A 17,939-nucleotide genomic window follows, 5' to 3' on the forward strand; every position below is an offset into this window, starting at 1 on the left:
AGTAATTTACTAGAACGTCAGTAACAAACCCCTGTGGTCCTTTGATACGTTTTAAAATTTGCACATCCAAAGTGGCATGCTGAGAATCTCGATGCAATTAAGTGATGCTGGGTCTGCAGTTGGGCTTAAGGCCATAAGAAGATCTTGGCTGGATCAGAGCAAAATTCCCCCTAGTCCTTTAAGGATCCTAGCAAGCACTGTCTAGGTGATCTACTTTTAAACGGGCTGGCGGGTCCATGTTCTGAGTCCATCCCCCCCTCAAGTAGGAGCACCATCTGCCCCAAAAGATGTGTCTGCCCCAGGGAACCAACAGCAGTGGGGGAGATTGCTTTCCATCTGTACCATAGCTTGAAAGTGGCTGTCAGAGTCCAATTACCTAAAACTGCAGGCACGAGGAATGAGGTCACCATATTGTTCTTAATCTATTTTGACATCTGCCTTGGTGATAATGTGATGGAAAGCAGAAAAGGGCAAGGAGCAAAAGAGCTCAGTTGCTTGGGAGAAAAGCAAAGAGAATCTTTCTCTGCTTGTAAGCTTGGATAGCCTTGATTTGTCAGATCAGATGGCCCCAGAGTACTGAGCAAGGCTGTATCCGAATCTCTCTGGGCTGCTGGGCTTTTAGATCTTCTCCATGCTGCTGAGCTTCAAGTAACTTTGTCCGCTCTAATTTTCTTTTCTGCTCACCTGTTAAAAATCCAGAAATCCTAATCAAAATGCTTGTGATACAGGACACTTCTGTCAAGTGACATTTTTCTACTTTGGAATTACTTGCCGCTGCTTCTGTCTTTAGACTCTCTCAGCCTTGAGACTCTTGAATTTACCTCACAAAGTTGATGTCAAGTGGGAATAACAGCATGCATGCAACCTCTAAATTCCTGGTGGGAAGAGTGGGAACAGAGATGTGATTCACGATGTCTCTGTTCTGATTGACTGATGTGCCATTTCACACAACATACAAAGCTGAGGAATTCACTGGCGCAAGATGGAGCAATAGGCATTGGTTAGGCAAATTCATGGGGGGGGGGAATCTTTTGGTGGTTATTAGCTCTGATGATGACTAAATGGAACCTCCAGGTTCAGGAACAGTATACCTGAATAGCAGTGGCTGGGGTGGGGAGGAAATAAAAGCCCTCATGGCCTGGCTTGTGGGCTTTCCAGAGGCATTGGGGTGGCCACAGTGGGAAGCAGACAATGAACCTTTTGGTCTGGCCCAGCTGGGCTCATGTATTGTTACGATATTCCGTGTGTTCAACTGTTAATGTCTGCAAGGGGAATAGTTGGCCAAAGAGCACACAAAAGAAACAGCAGTTCGGGGAATAAAAGTGCATGGCTACCTCCTAGTGTCAGGATAAAGTACTGTCTTACAAATGTTAGATTGCATTAATTTAAATATAAGCTGCACGTTCCCCCCCTCCCCCCTGGCTATTTCTCGGCCTAAAAACAATTCTGCAGGGCCTGCAAAAGGGAACTCCTTCGCCTGGCATCTAGTTGAGTCTGACTGGAACCAACAAAACCCACTGGGCCCCTGAAACTCCCTCCCAGGAATCCATGCACATGAATTGAACCACCATAGGCCTGTTTGATTGTTATTCTATTATTATCAGCATTGCTGTTATTTCTATTTGATACAAAAAACTGAGCTCGATGTATAGTTTCTTTATGTTCCATGAGAACTGCCTTGAACCTTAGGTGAGGGTGGTATACAAACGTGAATGAATGAATGAATGAATGAATGAATGAATGAATGAATGAATGGGGGCGAGGTGGAAAATGGCCATATGAGTTAGACATGGGCCTTGTGTTTCCATAACAATTCCTGAGATGAGGATGTGGTTGCCCACCCTTTCTCGCCTGCTTTAACGTTGTACCATAAATCTAAGTGTCAATTGATCGTGGGCAGAGATAGCAGTTGCCTCTCTCCTAATAGGTCCTGAGCATCCTGCCTGTGGCATTCTGCCTCTTGCATGCAGAGGAGCAATCTAGACGGATGATACCCTGTGCGGAAAGGGAACCCGGAAGAAGCCGGTCCTCCTCCATCCATGGGACCGGTCCAGGCCTGCCCAGGCTCAGCAGCATCCCGTTGCCATGGAGACCGGCCAGGCCCTTTGACAGGACCATCGCGCGCAGCCTTCTCGAAAAGGCCTCCGTCGATTCTCGGCCGCGACATCTGGTCACCCCTTTAGCCCCGCCCCCTTCGAGCCTCCAAAGCGGGCCTTCGGGAGGGACTTTCCTCAAGCAAGCCCCGCCCATCTGCCTCCTCCCTTCCCTTTTCGCGCCGGTGACACGCTGGTTCCCATGGAGACCGGGAGGCGTTCTTTCTGAGCCAACATGGCGGCCCGCCGGAGGCGCAAGCCTCCTCTCTCCGCTCCCCCTCCCATTCGCTCCAGCAACCGAAAGTGCCCGGATGGCGGGCGGGGAGGCGCGCGCGCCGCCGCGCGCTCGCCCCTGGCTGGCTGTCGACGAGGGTGGGGGGAGAGGCGTCGCTGACTGAGCCTGAGGCGGGGCTGGCCGCGAGGACCAACGGACGGGCCGAAGGAAGCGTTGCTGCCGCCGCCATTCGCTTCCCAAGGCGGAGGGGGAGAAAAACACACCCCAAAAGCGAAGCAGGTAAGGGCCAAGGCGCGGCCGAGGAGGGGCCGCGTCGGAGCCGGCCCGCGCCCTGACCGTTACCTGTCGTTCATGAAGCTCCTCCCCCTTCTTGGCGCGGGACAGGCTTCCCCAGGGATCCCCGTGCTCATTTGCATACGGAAGGCGCAGGTTGTGGTTCTTCCCCTTTCGGGGTGTGGCCCGTGCCTCATTTGCATGCCCTGGAGTGGGGCCCCGCCCCTTTTGCGGGCTGTTAACGTGGTCGGTGCCAGGAGGACTGTGTAGCTTCTGCCCATTATCGGGGGCGGTGGAGGGGAGAAGGGTTGCCCTACTGGTACGGGGAAGGGGGCTGCTGCCCTTCCTGCTTCCTCTGCACTTCCTCTGCCTCCTGGTGGGGCCTGGAGCTCAACTTTGGAAAAAATGGCTGCTTTGGGGTGGGCTCCACTCAGGTCCGTCCCTGCCCCAAATCCCCCCCACCCACTCCCAGTTCCTCCTCCAAAGCCTCCAAGTATTTCCCAACCCAGCAACCCAACCCTACACAGAATTTTGCTGTATCCTGCTATGAAGATGGGAAATAGGACCCTTCACTTAATTTTTGCAGTGGGTCCTCCTATGCCCCATTGTTTGGGGGAGGAGAGGACACCAGCCTCTTCCATTTTTTTCCTTCAATGGCATTCTCTTTAGCCTACTGCCAGGTAGAGAAATTGTCAGGAAAGAGGGTTAAAAATTGAGGCCTGTTATTTTTCTCTAAGTGAGACTGGAATCTCACTGGTACAGCTAAAAGGGAACAGGCTGCAGCTCTTCCTTTCTCTCAGCTCAGATGACCTGGAATTGAAGAGAAAGATATTCTGCCCTTGTCTTTGAGAGCAGCCTGTCACCGTTGAAGGTGTGTTGGGAGAAACTGATTTTGTCTGACATGTTTGGAGAAACATCTCTCCTTCGCTCTAGCTACTTCTGCATGGGGCATGTGCCCCACAGAAAGTAACTGGTGCGGGGAGAAGTTGCAAATCCTTAGGCAAAGTGGTGTTGTGCCACGCAGGCTCTTGTCATCCTGCTGCAAGTTGCGTGGTTCAGTTGCAACATCATTGCACACCTGATGTCCAGCTACCTGTGGCATGCACCAGGGGTGCAGGCTGGTTGTGGTGCACACTTGATGTGATCCTCAACCTGTGTTTTTGTGCAGGGGTAAAGTATTCCTTGCCTCAGGCTTCTTCCTGTTGATCCTTTGTGTGAAGACGCATCTGCGTTCAGGCTCCTCTGGGTAAGGGGGATGGTGTTGTGATCTCTGCTCAGCTCTCCATGGACAGGAGAGGTTGAACTGTCCCTTATGGCTGGGGGAAGGGGTGGCCCCAGTGGAGAATGCCTAGCATCATAATATCCCCTGGATGTATTTGGAGGTTGCTGGCAGTAGGCCGTTTGTGCTGACTAATTTAGAATCACAGGACGGATGATGAATGGTACCTGCCATATGCTCGTCCACATTTTTAGCAAATGGTTGATTTGTAGCTCATCCTGTCTCACTGATTGTGGGTGGGCAGGGACAGTAACAGTTTCCTGTTTTCTCTTTTGAGAATGTTAAACTCAGCTTCTTGAGTTGTGATGTGGGGACCTCAAGTAAGGACAAGACTTTTTTTTTTCTCCTCCTGGGCTTTCTCCAGTCTGGATGGTGACAGATTTGGAAACCGAGGAATCTAGCCCCACCAGCTATTAGATAGGCAGGGAAAGGTTAATGTGAGCTGAAGTGCAGAACGCCAGAGGAGAGGTGCTCATCTTGGGAGCATCCAGAGCATCCAGAAATGAATCTGGCCTCTGCAGAACAATGCAGAATCAATGCTGGCCCAAGTTTAACATTTTTGACTTCCTGTGCACTGCTGTTGCAATTTAAAGCACACCAAGGAGCCTCTGGGGTTTGGAATGCTGCTGGAATCTTTATTTTAGAAGACTGGAGAGCATCCAAAGAAGCTTCAGGGTTTCTGCCTAACGTTGTCCTGTACTTTAGAAAAGGGACGAGGGGAGTGTTGCTGGGGACAGATCTCTTTCTAATGCTGTTGAAAAGAACACTGGCAAGTCTCTTCTGCCTACATTTGTATGCCCGGCGTGTCAAGTCACAGTTAACTTATGGCTAACCCAACAAGAGGCTTTCCGGGGGAGCAGGAAGCAGGGGTGCTTTCCCGTTCTGGTGTCTTCCTTGGTGCTTCTCATCCAAGGACTGATCATGCTTAGTTTTCAGAATTCAGTCTGATCCAGCTGCACCATATCGTTCTACACTCCCTGTTTGGCAGAAGTTCAAACTATCACATGACAATGTACACAAAACATTTTACGCACACATTTTTGTTATTATATTATAACAGCAACAACAACAACAACAATATATCAATAACAAAAATATGTGGGTAAAATGTTTTGTGTACATTGTCATGTGATAGTTTGAACTTCTGCCAAACAGGGGGTGTAGAATTTATAGGCCACCTCTCCCCACAAGCAGGGTTGGGATGGCTCACAACATATAACCACAGCTAAAAAATCTTTAAAAACAATATATTTGCTGTTTCCTTCATAGTTCCACTGGCCATTCTGTTCAGAAACTCTCCAGAGTCTACTGTGGGAGGGTGCAGGGAATAGCCAGCATAAGGGGGGGGGGGATGAGATGGACAGAAGCTGAGGGAGGGTCATAGTGTTTCCATTTATTTTGGCTACAACCATAGGACTGGTGGAAGAGCGCCATGTTCCTAACTTGACCCATGGGGCAAATCATGTAATTCCAGCTAGTCATTGCAAATTAGAAAGCCATCCATCCACTGATGCACTTTCAGTGTTTTGGCAGGGGTGAGTATCACCGTTCTCTTAGAACTAAGGAAATCTAGAAGTATAGGATGTATCTAGTTATTTGGGGAGTTGGAATAGCTGTGGGGCAAAGTGCTGGCTAAAGAGTCCAAAGAAAGTAATCTCATCCGAAAGCTAATTGTAAACTGAGAGATGTTGTGCCATTGTAATCAGATCAGTTAGACGAGGCAAAGCGATCTTATGTTCACCTTGGTTTGTTCTAGCAAGGCAAAGGGATGTGCCAAGGCTCAAGCAAGGTCTAGGCTTAGCAGTTCTGCATCATAATGATAGGAAACAGGAAGAAACCTACCCAAAATGTGCAACAGGGCTTATTCCAGTTGGTCAGAAGGAGAGTGGTGGGGGTGGATGCAAAATTATCGACATCAAGAGAATTTCTGAATGTGAATCCAGTGCGGTAGTGTACAAAACTACATGGTTTGCCCCATTATGTTAGATCAGTCAACAAAAATAGCAACTGCATGGGTAAAATTTTTCTGTGGCCATTGTTTTGTGATGGTTTGAGCTTTTGCCACTTGCAGGCAACTCTGGGTGTTGTTGTTTTTTGGTCTGTGTTTCCATGACATGTAGCAGCAGCATAAGGATCTCTTTTTTTTTTAAACTTTATTTGTAGTCCGTCTTTCTCTGTAAGACTCCGGGCAGACTACAGCATTGGAAACCGGTGCAATAAAAACAATGTAATACATATAACAAAAAGTACAATTGGGAAAAAAAACCTGCTTAAAATGTCATCATCAAATCTGTTCTCAGCTGTAGAGCAGCCCTGGCCCCTTCTGTGTTTTCCAGCCAGAGCTCTGGGGACTGGAAGTGTATTTTTGCAACAGAAGTTGACCCGGCAGCAACCTGCAATTAATAGTTTCACAGTTCTGGATCCCTCGTGTTTGTGAGTAGCATTAGAACAAATCTCCTAGAGGTCTTAACAACAAAGTGGGACAATCTCTGTCCTTAACTCTTGAAAACAGACCCCCCCACACACACACACACCATGTTTCCTTGCAAATATTTTCTCGCGTACTTGATTAAAACGTGATATGCTTTTTTTGGCACCAGATCAAAGAGCTTTGAGGGTTTTATCTGGGGTCTTTACGCTGCCTCTTGGCCATCCCCATCCGAGGGTGGATCTCTGTGACAGAACATCTGCTTGGCATGATGCAGAAAGTCCCACGTCCAATCCCTGACATTTCCAATTAAAAGAATCAGGGAGTAAGAGCTGGGATTTGCAGCCCCGGCGTAGAGTCACTGCTGTTCTGAGCTGACAGTACTGACCTTGCCGGACCAATGGTCCTATTCACAATAAGGCAGGTTCATGCGTTCATGTTTGTGCATGAGAGAAATAGTGATGATGAGGGCAGAATGCCAATAAAAGCAGACTTATTTTCATTTTAAATGTTCATGCAGACACCTTATTGTGGAGCTTAGCTGTTCACAAGGCCGATGCTGCGCTGTGTTGGGTGCTGAAATGCCTCGGGGTGACCAAGAAACGAAATGATTGGAAACAGCGGCTCCTGCAACCTCTGCATGCACAGCTGCACCCAGGTTAAACCAGCCTTATATTTTGATTTGACCCCCTTCCCCTTTCCAAGCGCCTAGCAAAACTGGAGGCTTAAATCTGATTCTGAATGCTCGATGCCCATGTAGCTGGCAGCCTCGTCCCAGCAGTACATTTCTCATTAGTCATAAACATTTTAAGTCCTGTCGATAACGCTTGCTGCATTCTGTGAATGGCGACCGAGCGGCAAAGAGGTACTCCCTTCTGTCCGTTTTGGAATGTTAGGAACGCGACATTAGGAACGCCCAAGCTGCGGAGTGGCCAAATCGCTGCTGACCAGTCAATGGTCAGCTTTGATGACAGCCTGGAGAGTTGCCAAATGGCTGCTCAGTAGCAGGTGTTTCCCCCCCCCCCCCCCTTCTCCAAGCCAACAGCGGGCGGGAATTTAGTCAGCAAATGACAGCCCTGCTGCTGAAAGCAGGTTGAGCCAGCCAGGCAGCCAATGGAAATGGAGTCTGCGAAGGACTCTCCGACTGAGAAACCTGACAGGGAGGCTTCCCGGGGCTGCCGTGCAAAACTTGGGTCCCTTCCAACTCTTCCAACTCGTGTCGCCGGCCAATGGCAGCTCTAACAACCATCCTGGTCGTGACTCACTTCCTGAGAATAGCGATGACACTAGTAAACAATTGATGCAAAGCGAGCCAAGCATCTTTCTCTCTCTCTCTATCTCTGCCTGCTGCCCCACACTGGCCTGCTTTTGGCTAGGCACCCAGGTGACCATGGGCTGTCTGTTTCCCCCAGCACTGCCACGGCTGCCTGCCCAGCAGTCCCGGTTACACGAGCCAGAGGGATGGTTGTAGTCACGGGGCAGAACAAAGCGAGTGGACGCCCGGGCGATGCCATGTCGACCTCGGATGCGGAAGATGATTTCCAGGAGCCGGCCACCCCGACGGCCACCCAGCCGGAGCACTCCCTGTCCCTTCTTCCGCAGCAGGTTAGTGATTCTTTTGTGGAGTCCGTCGGTCCTTTCCCTTTGCCGTCTTGCACATTGGCTGAAGAATGTCCTTGTGATTATTAAATCCCAGCTTGAATGTGGACCTTGACGAGGGGTCGTCCCTTGTCTGCTATTCTCCTTCCCTCTGAAGGATCCCCAAACTCTTTCGCAAACAATGTTAGACTTTTTTTGTTCTGCTTGCTTTAGTGGGGCCGGGGAGAAGCATACAGTGATTTCCCTTGGTACCTCGCTACTTGTTTTTTGATGTTAGCCATTGCAAACCAGAAGGATGGGGTAGGTTAGAGGCCCACATAATAGATTATCTGGCGTTTATCTCATCTTTATCTTTATGCTTCATATTTTTGAGGGTTCTGGCAGTACAGGTTTTTCCAAGCTCGGGTCAAATTGCCCTGGGTGAGTGAGCAGTCTCTGGAGTTAGTTGTATGCTTGAGGTTTATCTAATTCTGAAGTGGTAGGTTCCCATACAAATGATGAAAGCAGCAAAAATGAGCCATGCATAAGCAAAGTGTGGATCACTTGGGGGGATGGGACATAGTGGTGTAAATTAACTGGAAGGAAAACGAAAGAGAACCTTAACTGAGCATGCTCCAGAAGGGAGGGATAGTAGCAAAATAGGAAAGGAAGGAAAAAGGAGGGGAAGTGGAGAAACTGCAGAGGAAAGGACGTGCAGTAATGGGTTTAAACTACAATTACAACGATATAGGCTAGATATCAGGAAAATAATTTCACAGTCAGAGTAGTTCAGCAGTGGAATAGGCTGCCTAAGGAGGTGGTGAACTCTCCCTCACTGGCAGTCTTCAAACAAAGATTGGACACACACTTTTCTTGGATGCTTTAGGATGCTTAGGGCTGATCCTGCATTGAGCAGGGGGTTGGACTAGATGGCCTGTGTGGCCCCTTCCAACTCTATGATTCTATGATTATATGATTCTATGAAACAGACCTGCTCAAGTCCCAGCGATCCTACAGCATCCTTGAGAGGGAGATTTTGAGAGGAGAGATGGGACTTCTGAGTAACTCCTGCCCCATGTAATTCTTTTTTGGACCTCAGCTTATTTATTTAGATATTTAGAACATGTGGTATTTATCAAAGCACTTTCAACATGTATAACATGTTCAATTGAGCCTGTTTCCACCACCTAGCCCTGTATTGCGGCCCTCTGAGCAGGTTGGGATACAAGCTTTGCAGACCAGATTTCTTCTGTTAAGACTCCAGTTGACTAAGCATTCTTAAAGTCTATGACAAGTGACCACCTGTGACTCATCTCCTGACCTCTCTAGCCCTTCCTGCATGTCCTTCCCTGTCTCTGTCTCCTCATCTTGCCTGCTTCTCGAGGTCCTCTCCTGTCAAGACAGTTTTGAAGAGCTTATCATGGTTATTCCCTCTAGTTCCCTGAAGTGGTTCCCCTGAATGTTGGAGGCATGCATTTCACCACCAGGCTGTCGACGCTGAGGCGCTACGAAGACACCATGCTGTCAGCCATGTTCAGTGGCCGGCATTATATCCCGACAGATGCCGAAGGCAGATATTTTATCGACCGGGACGGAACGTTCTTTGGGTATGTCTCTGCCTGGTGTATGTCCAAAGCACGCCTGAACAAGATAGATGGTTGGGCATGATGGAGGTAGAATGATTTCTTGAATCTCAGCTCTGACAGCTTGCTGGTTGACCCAGCCTCAGTCACAAATTCTCAGCATGACTTACATCATCAGGTTTCTAGGAGGATAAAATGGAGAGTGTTGGAAGGCATTTTGGGTTCCTCCTAGGGAGAAAAGTGTGGTATAAGTAAAGGAGATACATTTTTGGGGACCACAGGCATACAGAATATCATAAGAACCCAGCCAGTAGCAGCTGGACATCTGTTATCCAGACTGCCAGAAGATCTTGGTGAAAACTTTCGGGGAAACAAGCATTTGTTTGATACTGATACTGCCAACTGGCGTCGCTGTCTTTGATTTCAACTGAAGTGCTTGTCCAAAACGTTAGCAAAACAAACTCAGTTTTGTTGTATTCATGCAGTGCTGGATGAGGCAGCATGAGCAGCTACCCAAGGTGGTGGATTTTGAGAGCAAGTGAGTGGGAGACAGATAGATGTCCCCACAGGGCATAGTCCACCAGGAAGGAGCTGTTTGAGAGCACCATGCTTCTCAATGATTCCAGTGGTGCTTGCACATGGGAACATCCCGGTGGATTGTGCCCCGCATTAGTGAGGGAAGCTCAGTGCCGCTTAGGTATTTCTGCTTTGGGTTGTGACTTTGAGCGCCAGGGGAGAGTCAAGAGGTAAGCAGCAGATGCTGCTTTGTTTGTGCAGCATGTGGCCACTAATAGGATTGATTAGTCAACATGACTTGGCTACCTCTGGCCTTGGAAACAGGATCTTCAGGGGTGCCTCATCAGCTTTAAGCGCTCCCCTTCCTGTTAGAATAAATGTGTACAGCTGTAGTCTTGCCAAGTCAGCTATCCAAATAGACTATGGCCTGTCTGCTCTTTTTTAGGTCTAATTTTAAATCAGGAAGCACTGAAGCAACCATTAAATTAATCCTGTTCTCTCAGAGGCTTCCCCTGAGGGTAGGCTTCAGGGAGCAGCCGTGCTGGTCTGCAGTGGAAGGGCTAGAAATCTGGTGTCAGAAATCACAATGGCATAAAAACCAGTGGGAGAACATTTTAATCATTCAGCACATGCCGTTGCTGACCGAGGAGCGGCAGTTGCTGTCCTCAAACGGAGAAACTTCGAGAGGAAATCAAGAAGAAGAGTTGTATACCCAACTTTTCACTGCTTTGAAGGAGCCTCAAAGTGGCTTACAATCCACTTTACCTTCTCTCCCCTCAAAAGACACCCTGTGAGGTAAGTGAGGCTGAGAGAGCTCTGGAAGAACTGCTCTGCTCTGTCAGGACTGTGGCTGACCTCCCAGCTGGCTACATGTGGAGGAGCGGGGAATCAAACCCAGCTCACCAGATTACAAGCCACTGCTCTTAACCACTACACCACGCTGCTCTTGACTTCAATCTTATAAACATATATTTCTAAGCAGTGGTGTCTTGTTTGCCAATCAGTTCTGTACATTTCAACATTAAATATTGGCACACAAGCATAATATCACACAAGCCACGAGTTCACGCTGTGTTTCGAAGTATTCCTCGTCAGTGAGAATAAAATTCCAAATGCAAAATACAGAGCTCTTCACAGTCAAAAAGCCCTCAAATGGCTCCAAAATTTATCTGTGCGACCAAACTCTCTACAACGCAGCATGCGTGTTTGCAAGGTTGAGGGCCACTGGACACTTGTATTATTCCAGTGCAAAACAAATGATAAACATCCTTTGTTGTTTGAAGTTGATGATGCGTAGCTGTGTCATCACAGGTATTATCCTACAAGAGGAAATGGAAGAGTGGAGAACCAAGCATGCCACCTTGAGTTCTTTGGAGGAATTTCAGGATGGAAATGTAATAGGGGCATTCTATCCTGGGTGAGAGAACAAGGGAGGATAGAATCATAGAATCATAGAGTTGGAAGGGACTTCTTCTTAAGATGTTGCTTAGCAGCTGTAGGTTTTATAAAAGTGTTTTTAAAATATGCCTGTTTGTAACTGGGGGCATCTTTTTAGTCCATTAAAAACTATAAGTTTAAAATTTTGAATGACTTATTATTGCAGGTGTATTTAACACTACAGCTCTAAGCAGAGTTGTCTGCAACCATTCATGTCAGCAGCCTTGTAACAGTGCAACTCTGTTTAGGGTTGGACTGAAGATGTGTGCAAGATGGATCTTCAGCTAGCATGCTCAACTTCTAAGGCAGCTTGCAAAATACAGAAATAACAGAAATCAAATTAAGTAGTTGGTTTATTTTTCACCCAGTTAAGGGACCCCCAGGTCAGAAAGCAAACTTTTAAAAACGCATATTAAAAAAAAAAGCTACAATTAAACACCTAGACGGGAAGGAGGGATCATAATTTAGTGGTTACAATCAGAACAAAGGTTATCTGACATCATGGATGTTGGCTAGCACACCGGCTAATCCACCTCATTTATAGTCTTTCTCACAAAACAAACAGTCAAGAGGGCACAAGACATCCAGTGGCAATGCAATAGTACTAGGATTACAGAAATGAGGAAACAACGCAAAGAGAAAACAACTGGCAAGCACCCCCCTCCCCCACCATAACAGAAACCTGAGCAGAAAGAAAGCCACCAAGGCCAGGCAGTCAGGTGCAGGAAGGGAGCTCCTCAGCTGAACACACACAGAACCATCTTCTACTGAATTAGACTGTCAGTTCCTCAAACCAATATTGTCTAATTAGACCTGCAGAGGCTCTTCAGGGTCTCACATTACTTGCTGCCTGGTCCTTTTACCTGGAAATGCCAGGGATTGGACCTGGAACCTTCTGCATGCCAGGCCAGTCCTGCTCCTCAAGGTTGAAATTCTGCCGCAGCAGGGAAAACCCTGTTTCTGGTGATCAGCTTGGGGAGTAGGGTGGCATGCAGAGAGTGGTTGCTGTAGAAGCACTCAGCCGCCAGGCAAGCTCACTTAAAAGGAAGCAATCCCCGGTCAAATATTGTCTTTTTAGGCCTGGAGTACCTTGCTTGTCACACCGCAAAAGGAGAAAGAGCCTAGCAACAATCTCACCGCCCTTTCCCTTCTATTTCCAGAGACGTGCTTAACTTCCTGCGGTCCGGTGACTTGCCTCCGCGAGATCGAGTGAGGTCAGTTTACAAGGAAGCTCAGTATTATTCAATAGGACCATTGCTAGAAAGCCTAGAAGAGCTCCAGCCCCTTAAAGGAGAGAAAGTCCGGCAGGCTTTCTTGGGCTTAATGCCCTATTACAAAGGTAAATCGAGAGCAGCATGGCATGGTTGTCTCATGGCAGGTCACACGTGGTATGCGACGGGATGTTAAAATCTGGAGCGGACTTGAAAATGGGAAGGGTTTTTCTATTAAAAAATCATTTGAAAGCTCTGCAGAGGAATGGATTGCAATAGAAAGCGTGGCCTGTCCGTGAACAGATGAAATCGCTTTATACTGAATCAGACTTTTGGCCCAGCTGGTCTTGCCTGCTTTGGCTAGCAGCAGTTCTCTAGGAGCTTGGGCTAGAATGGTTTCCCTTCAGCACCTGAGGCTGCGGATGTTGTTTGGAATCCTCTGCCACTAAGCCCATCTGCTAAGGGAGTCATCTGATGATTCATTGCCTTGAAAGGTACAAAATGACATTCTTCCCACAATGGTAGGGGGAAAAATGGAATCAATCTTTAAATGCTTAAAAATGAATCTGTATCACCTCTAGGCTTGTGGCTGACCCTGTAGTCTGGAGCCCAGTATGAGATTCTGTAGTGCTTTGTCCCCGGCATATGTACTATGTAGCCTGGAACACAGACAGTGGGGGAGCTTGCTTACATAAGCCCCGTTGAAACAATCCTGAGCTACAGAAGAGCATCACTGTCAATAGAAGCAATTTAAGGGTTGTGACTCAATGATCGAATCACTTGATTGGTGTGCAGAAGATCCCAGGTGCACTACCTGGAATCTCTGGTCTCAGGAAGGATGTTAGCATGTCTGGGTATCCTAATGAGCTGCTGCCAGTCAAAAGAGACGTTGCCAACACTTTGAAATGGGTTGCTGTAAGTGTGGGGTGGTAAAGCACGGGATTTGCATGCAGAAGGTCCCAGACTCAGTCCCCAGTTCATCAGGTGCTGCGAAGGACCCTGGAGAGTCACCGCCAGTTAGAGCAGACAAGTTAGATGTACCAAGGATCTGACTTAACATGGGGCCGATTCTTAGTCAGGGAAATGTCGGTAGCTTATGGGTACAGTAAGTGGTTTTGTATGCAGAATATCCCAGTTGAATCCCAGGTATCGCCAGGTAACAGACTGCAGGGAGCAGGTGCTGGGAAGAAGCATTATCTTCTGTGAGGCTAGAGAGCTACTGCCGTCCCGAGGAAATAATATTGAGCACGATGGGGGCAAAAGGGTTTAATTCGGCACAAGGCAGCTTTAGACATTCTGTTGTGAACCATTTGCAGTTTCAAAGGCTGCTTCGCTTTGCCTCCACAGATCACTTGGAGCGGATCATTGAGATTGCAAAACTGAGGGCCATGCAGAGAAAGGCCCGGTTTGCCAAGTTGAAGATCTGCGTCTTCAAGGAAGAAATGCCCATCACGCCATACGAGTGCCCACTCTTCAACTCCCTGCGCTTCGAGAGGAGCGAGGGGGAGGCCAAACTCTTTGAACACCACTGCGAAGTGGACGTGTCGTTTGGGCCGTGGGAAGCCGTCGCGGACGTCTACGACCTCCTCCATTGCATCGTGACAGACCTCTCCAGCCGGGGCATCACCGTGGACCACCAGTGCATCGGGGTGTGCGACAAACATCTCATCAACCATTATTACTGCAAGCGTCCCATCTACGAATTCAAGATCACGTGGTGGTAAGCTCTTTGCCTGACAGCGAAGGAGCCCGTTTGGGGCCCTCTTCCTGGCCTTTCTTCACTTACAGCCACGGGATGGCGATTCTACTCGGTTCTCAGAAATTACCTTGCGAGGGAACGTGCCCTCCATTTCTTGCCATGCAGCTGGTGGAAACCCGTCTCAGACGCTTTGCTTTGAAGCAGAAAAAAAAAATTCCATTGGGAAGGATGCATGCCAGATACTGGATACAATCACAGCTATAGAATACCTCAACGTGCTTGTGGAGAGGGTTGGAAGGCGTCCCTCGCACACCTGCCCTGCCTCCCCGGCTTTTAGCCCTTCCTCGTCTGCACGCAGAGGTGGCCGACAGCAGGAACCCAAGCCGTTGCACAATATTCCCAAGGGGTTGTGCCCCCTCCACCAGTGTGATGCAGAGCCTTCACGTAGTCATGCGGTGTCAGAAGTATGCAGCAAGCACTTTACCTCACACAGCTGTCACTCCTGCCTTTGTGACATTATTGTTGTGATTTGCAAAGCAGAGGGCTGAGATGCGTTCCACAGATGATCGTTCCATGTGATTCAGAAGCAATTAAAAAAAGAAATCTGTTGGTTCTGTATACAAACCCCTAATTTTTTTTTAAGTGTGTGGTTCTTAAAAAAAAATCACTGCTTTAATTGTGAACCCAGGTTTGTTAATTATTTCTTGTGTTGAAATGTAACTTATTTCTGTTTCTTTGACCAAAAAGGGCCATTTTTTTTTGATGCCTCGCCGTGCATTCAAACTGTGTAGCATTATGGTCTTGAAAGAGTTGAGATAGAACTATTTCTTACAGTATCTGCTGAAACTTTAGTGACCGGATGGAAGCCTCTCTGTCAGGGTAGTTCATTTTGGAGGGACCGATTTAAGGCCTTGAACTGAGCCAGCCTCGTGGCCGACCCCAGATCCCAAGTCTGAGAGAGTCTGCCGGGCGACAAACTGGGTACAATATCTTTTCCCATAGAATGAACTTTTGCATCCCACAGAGACAAAAAGATCACTAAGTTTAGTTGCTTTATTGCATCTACCAGTACTGGTTAAAATCAAAGCAGGCAAGATCCTGTGCCTGCTATATATGCAAAAGTTTGCACACGTTTGAAAATACCAGATAGGGTCCATGAAACGACTGGCACTTGCTGATTCTGTGCTTTCCAACGATTTACAGTGGACTGTATTGTATATCGTAGGTACAGAGTCAAAAAGGGCTGTTTCATCTGACAGCTGCAGCAAAAGCAGCCTAGCCTCTCCTTCCCTGCAGGAAGAATATCCTCCCAATTCTTGATGCTGACAACCTTTCCTCCCTCTCCTCAAATACGAACACACAAGAAAGCTGCTGGGCAGTAGATTCAGGCTGGACAAAAGGAAATACTTCTTTACGCAGCGAGTGGTTAAAATGTGGAATTTGCTGCCAGAGGATATAATGATGGCCACAGGCAGAGGGGACTTTCAAAGAGGATTAGACAGATTCATGGAAGGAATAGACCTGTCAGTGGCTTCTAGCCATGGTGACTAAATGGAACCACCATGTTCAAAGGCAGTCAGCTTCTGACTCCCAGTGCCAGGAGGCAACATTGAGGAATGCCTCTCTGCCTTGTTTTGGGTCCTCTGGAAGAACCAACCTCTGGAATAACCTGCATGAGAAGGCTGAACACTGTTCTGTTCCAGCAGGACTTACATTCTCTATGATGATGCTAGCAAAAAATCCTAAAGGGCCAAGAGAGGTTCTGAATTTAAATGGCTCACTCTCAGACCTCATCAGTGAGACTCACCCTTTCCCATCAGGTTTCCGTTCTCTTCCCCTTCCTGTTTGCAGTCCTTGGTTGTTCACAGTGACCGTCAAGAGCTAACTCTTTTGTCCTAGCTGAGCATTTTGACTGGGACTCCAGTAAGGGTGCAGGCTATGTGAGGGCTACAAGGCACCAAGTAGACTGGCGGGGACCTCATCTGAATGGGTACCTAACAGGCTTAGCTGCATGGGCTAATTGGTGCTACAACAGTCCTGCGGTTGGTCCTGGCTGATTACAAAAGACCCCTTTGTATTTATCACTGATTATATCTCATGCATCAGGAGCGGTGCTCCATTAGAGATGGGATTCTGGGCGTTGTTGCAACTAGCAGTTATATTAAAAGAGCATAGCTTTGTTCTTGAGAGAAGATCTAGGTCTTTAGTTTGTGAATCTAATGTGTCCTTTTCTTTTTGTACAAATAAGCTAGCATTTATTTATTTATGCAGAGAAAGAAAGAAAAAATAAATTAAAAAAGAATCTTATCCCTTACCTAGATTTGGAAAGAGAGTTTGTTGTGACTGTTATTTAAAGATTTTTAAGGGGTGGGTGGGGAAATCACTGTTATTGCCCAGATTTCTCTATGCATTACCTTTAATGCCTTTGAAAACAACTAAGATGTGAATGGGAGGTTGTGTGTTGTGTTGAAATAAATTGTCAGAACTGGTGGACCTTGTTAATATAAATTTCAGTTATGTGTTTGTTTTCCCCACATATAATCTGTATTTTGTATTAAAATGTGTCACGTCAGTATTGTGCAATAAAGTATCTCTTCTATGTTCACCTAATTCATAGCTGTCTTGTAAGTCTACACAGTGCCAAGAATCCTGGTGGAAAATCTGAAGTAATCTTCTGATGGCTCTCACCAGTTGAATCAGAATTCATTCATTTCTGGTCCAAGATCAGTCATGAAACAGCAACTCACCAGTTGAAATCAAGCATGGGGGAGGGGGCCACAGAGAAAGCTCTAACAAGGCATAATTATTAATTTTAAAGGGAGACTGACTGTCTGAGGGCTGGGAGTGCTCTTCATTACAGAACAATCCCAGTACATTCCAATGCATTTGGTATTAGGGTTAGGGTCCTTCTGGGTAATCATAAAATGTTTTTAGTTACTATTACACAGCACCTATAGTGTGTTGTCTGTGCATGCAATAGACAACAATTTCTTATTTGGGGGGAGAATTTGAAGCCCAGAATGTTTTTTTTAACTCAAATTTTCCTGCAAATTTAGGGGGGTCTGTTAGATTTGCTGGAACACCTGTGTAGTGCTCTGAGCCTTTGGGGAGGGCGGTATGTATAAATAAAAATAAATAAATAAATAAATAAATAAAGTGTGGCATCAATCTGGTATCTGCAAATTGGGGCACACTAGGAAATTATATACATAATATATATTCTGCTTAAGTTCCTCCCCACATCCATAAATGGCCGGGAATTTCCCAACCTGGAAGAAGCAACCTTAACAGATGTGTTGTACAGATTGGAGGAGTAGGTGCGTGATAATACAATGAAAGAATTTTGCGAGTTATTTAGCTTTTAATTTAGTGTGCTTCCTAAATCTGGCATTTGAGATAATTTGCATAATCACCGGGATGGTGGGGGTGGAGGGAGGGGAAGACCCAGTCCAGAAAAACACATTAATACGGAATATTTTAAAAAATGCTGCAGTAATGGCATTAGATAATAATTCATCCAGCATGTAGTTACATAATCACTACTACGACCGAGGACCCGTCCATCCTCCCTCACCCCTGTCAGACGACCAGAACGGGCGTGCCTTTT

At 47.1% G+C, this 17,939-nt stretch overlaps 1 protein-coding gene across 2 annotated transcripts; it reads left to right on the forward strand.

The window, feature by feature from the left end:
• Window positions 1-2,290: 2,290 nt before the first annotated feature.
• KCTD7 (potassium channel tetramerization domain containing 7) lies at window positions 2,291-16,942 on the forward strand. 2 transcript variants are annotated; one of them, XM_077312169.1, is made up of 6 exons: window positions 2,292-2,607; window positions 6,829-6,966; window positions 7,721-7,913; window positions 9,324-9,493; window positions 12,583-12,761; window positions 13,981-16,942. In XM_077312169.1, exons 3-6 carry the CDS (start codon window positions 7,770-7,772, stop codon window positions 14,355-14,357), a joined length of 870 nt encoding a protein of 289 aa, XP_077168284.1. In that variant the 5' UTR covers window positions 2,292-2,607; window positions 6,829-6,966; window positions 7,721-7,769; the 3' UTR covers window positions 14,358-16,942. The 2 variants fall into 2 exon arrangements, with proteins under 2 accessions (XP_077168285.1, XP_077168284.1); XM_077312170.1 differs by lacking the exon at window positions 6,829-6,966 and having other exon boundaries at window positions 2,291-2,607.
• The last annotated feature ends 997 nt before the right edge of the window (window positions 16,943-17,939 follow it).

Source organism: Paroedura picta, chromosome 15 (genome assembly GCF_049243985.1).
Source record: "Paroedura picta isolate Pp20150507F chromosome 15, Ppicta_v3.0, whole genome shotgun sequence".
Taxonomy (NCBI): domain Eukaryota; kingdom Metazoa; phylum Chordata; class Lepidosauria; order Squamata; family Gekkonidae; genus Paroedura; species Paroedura picta.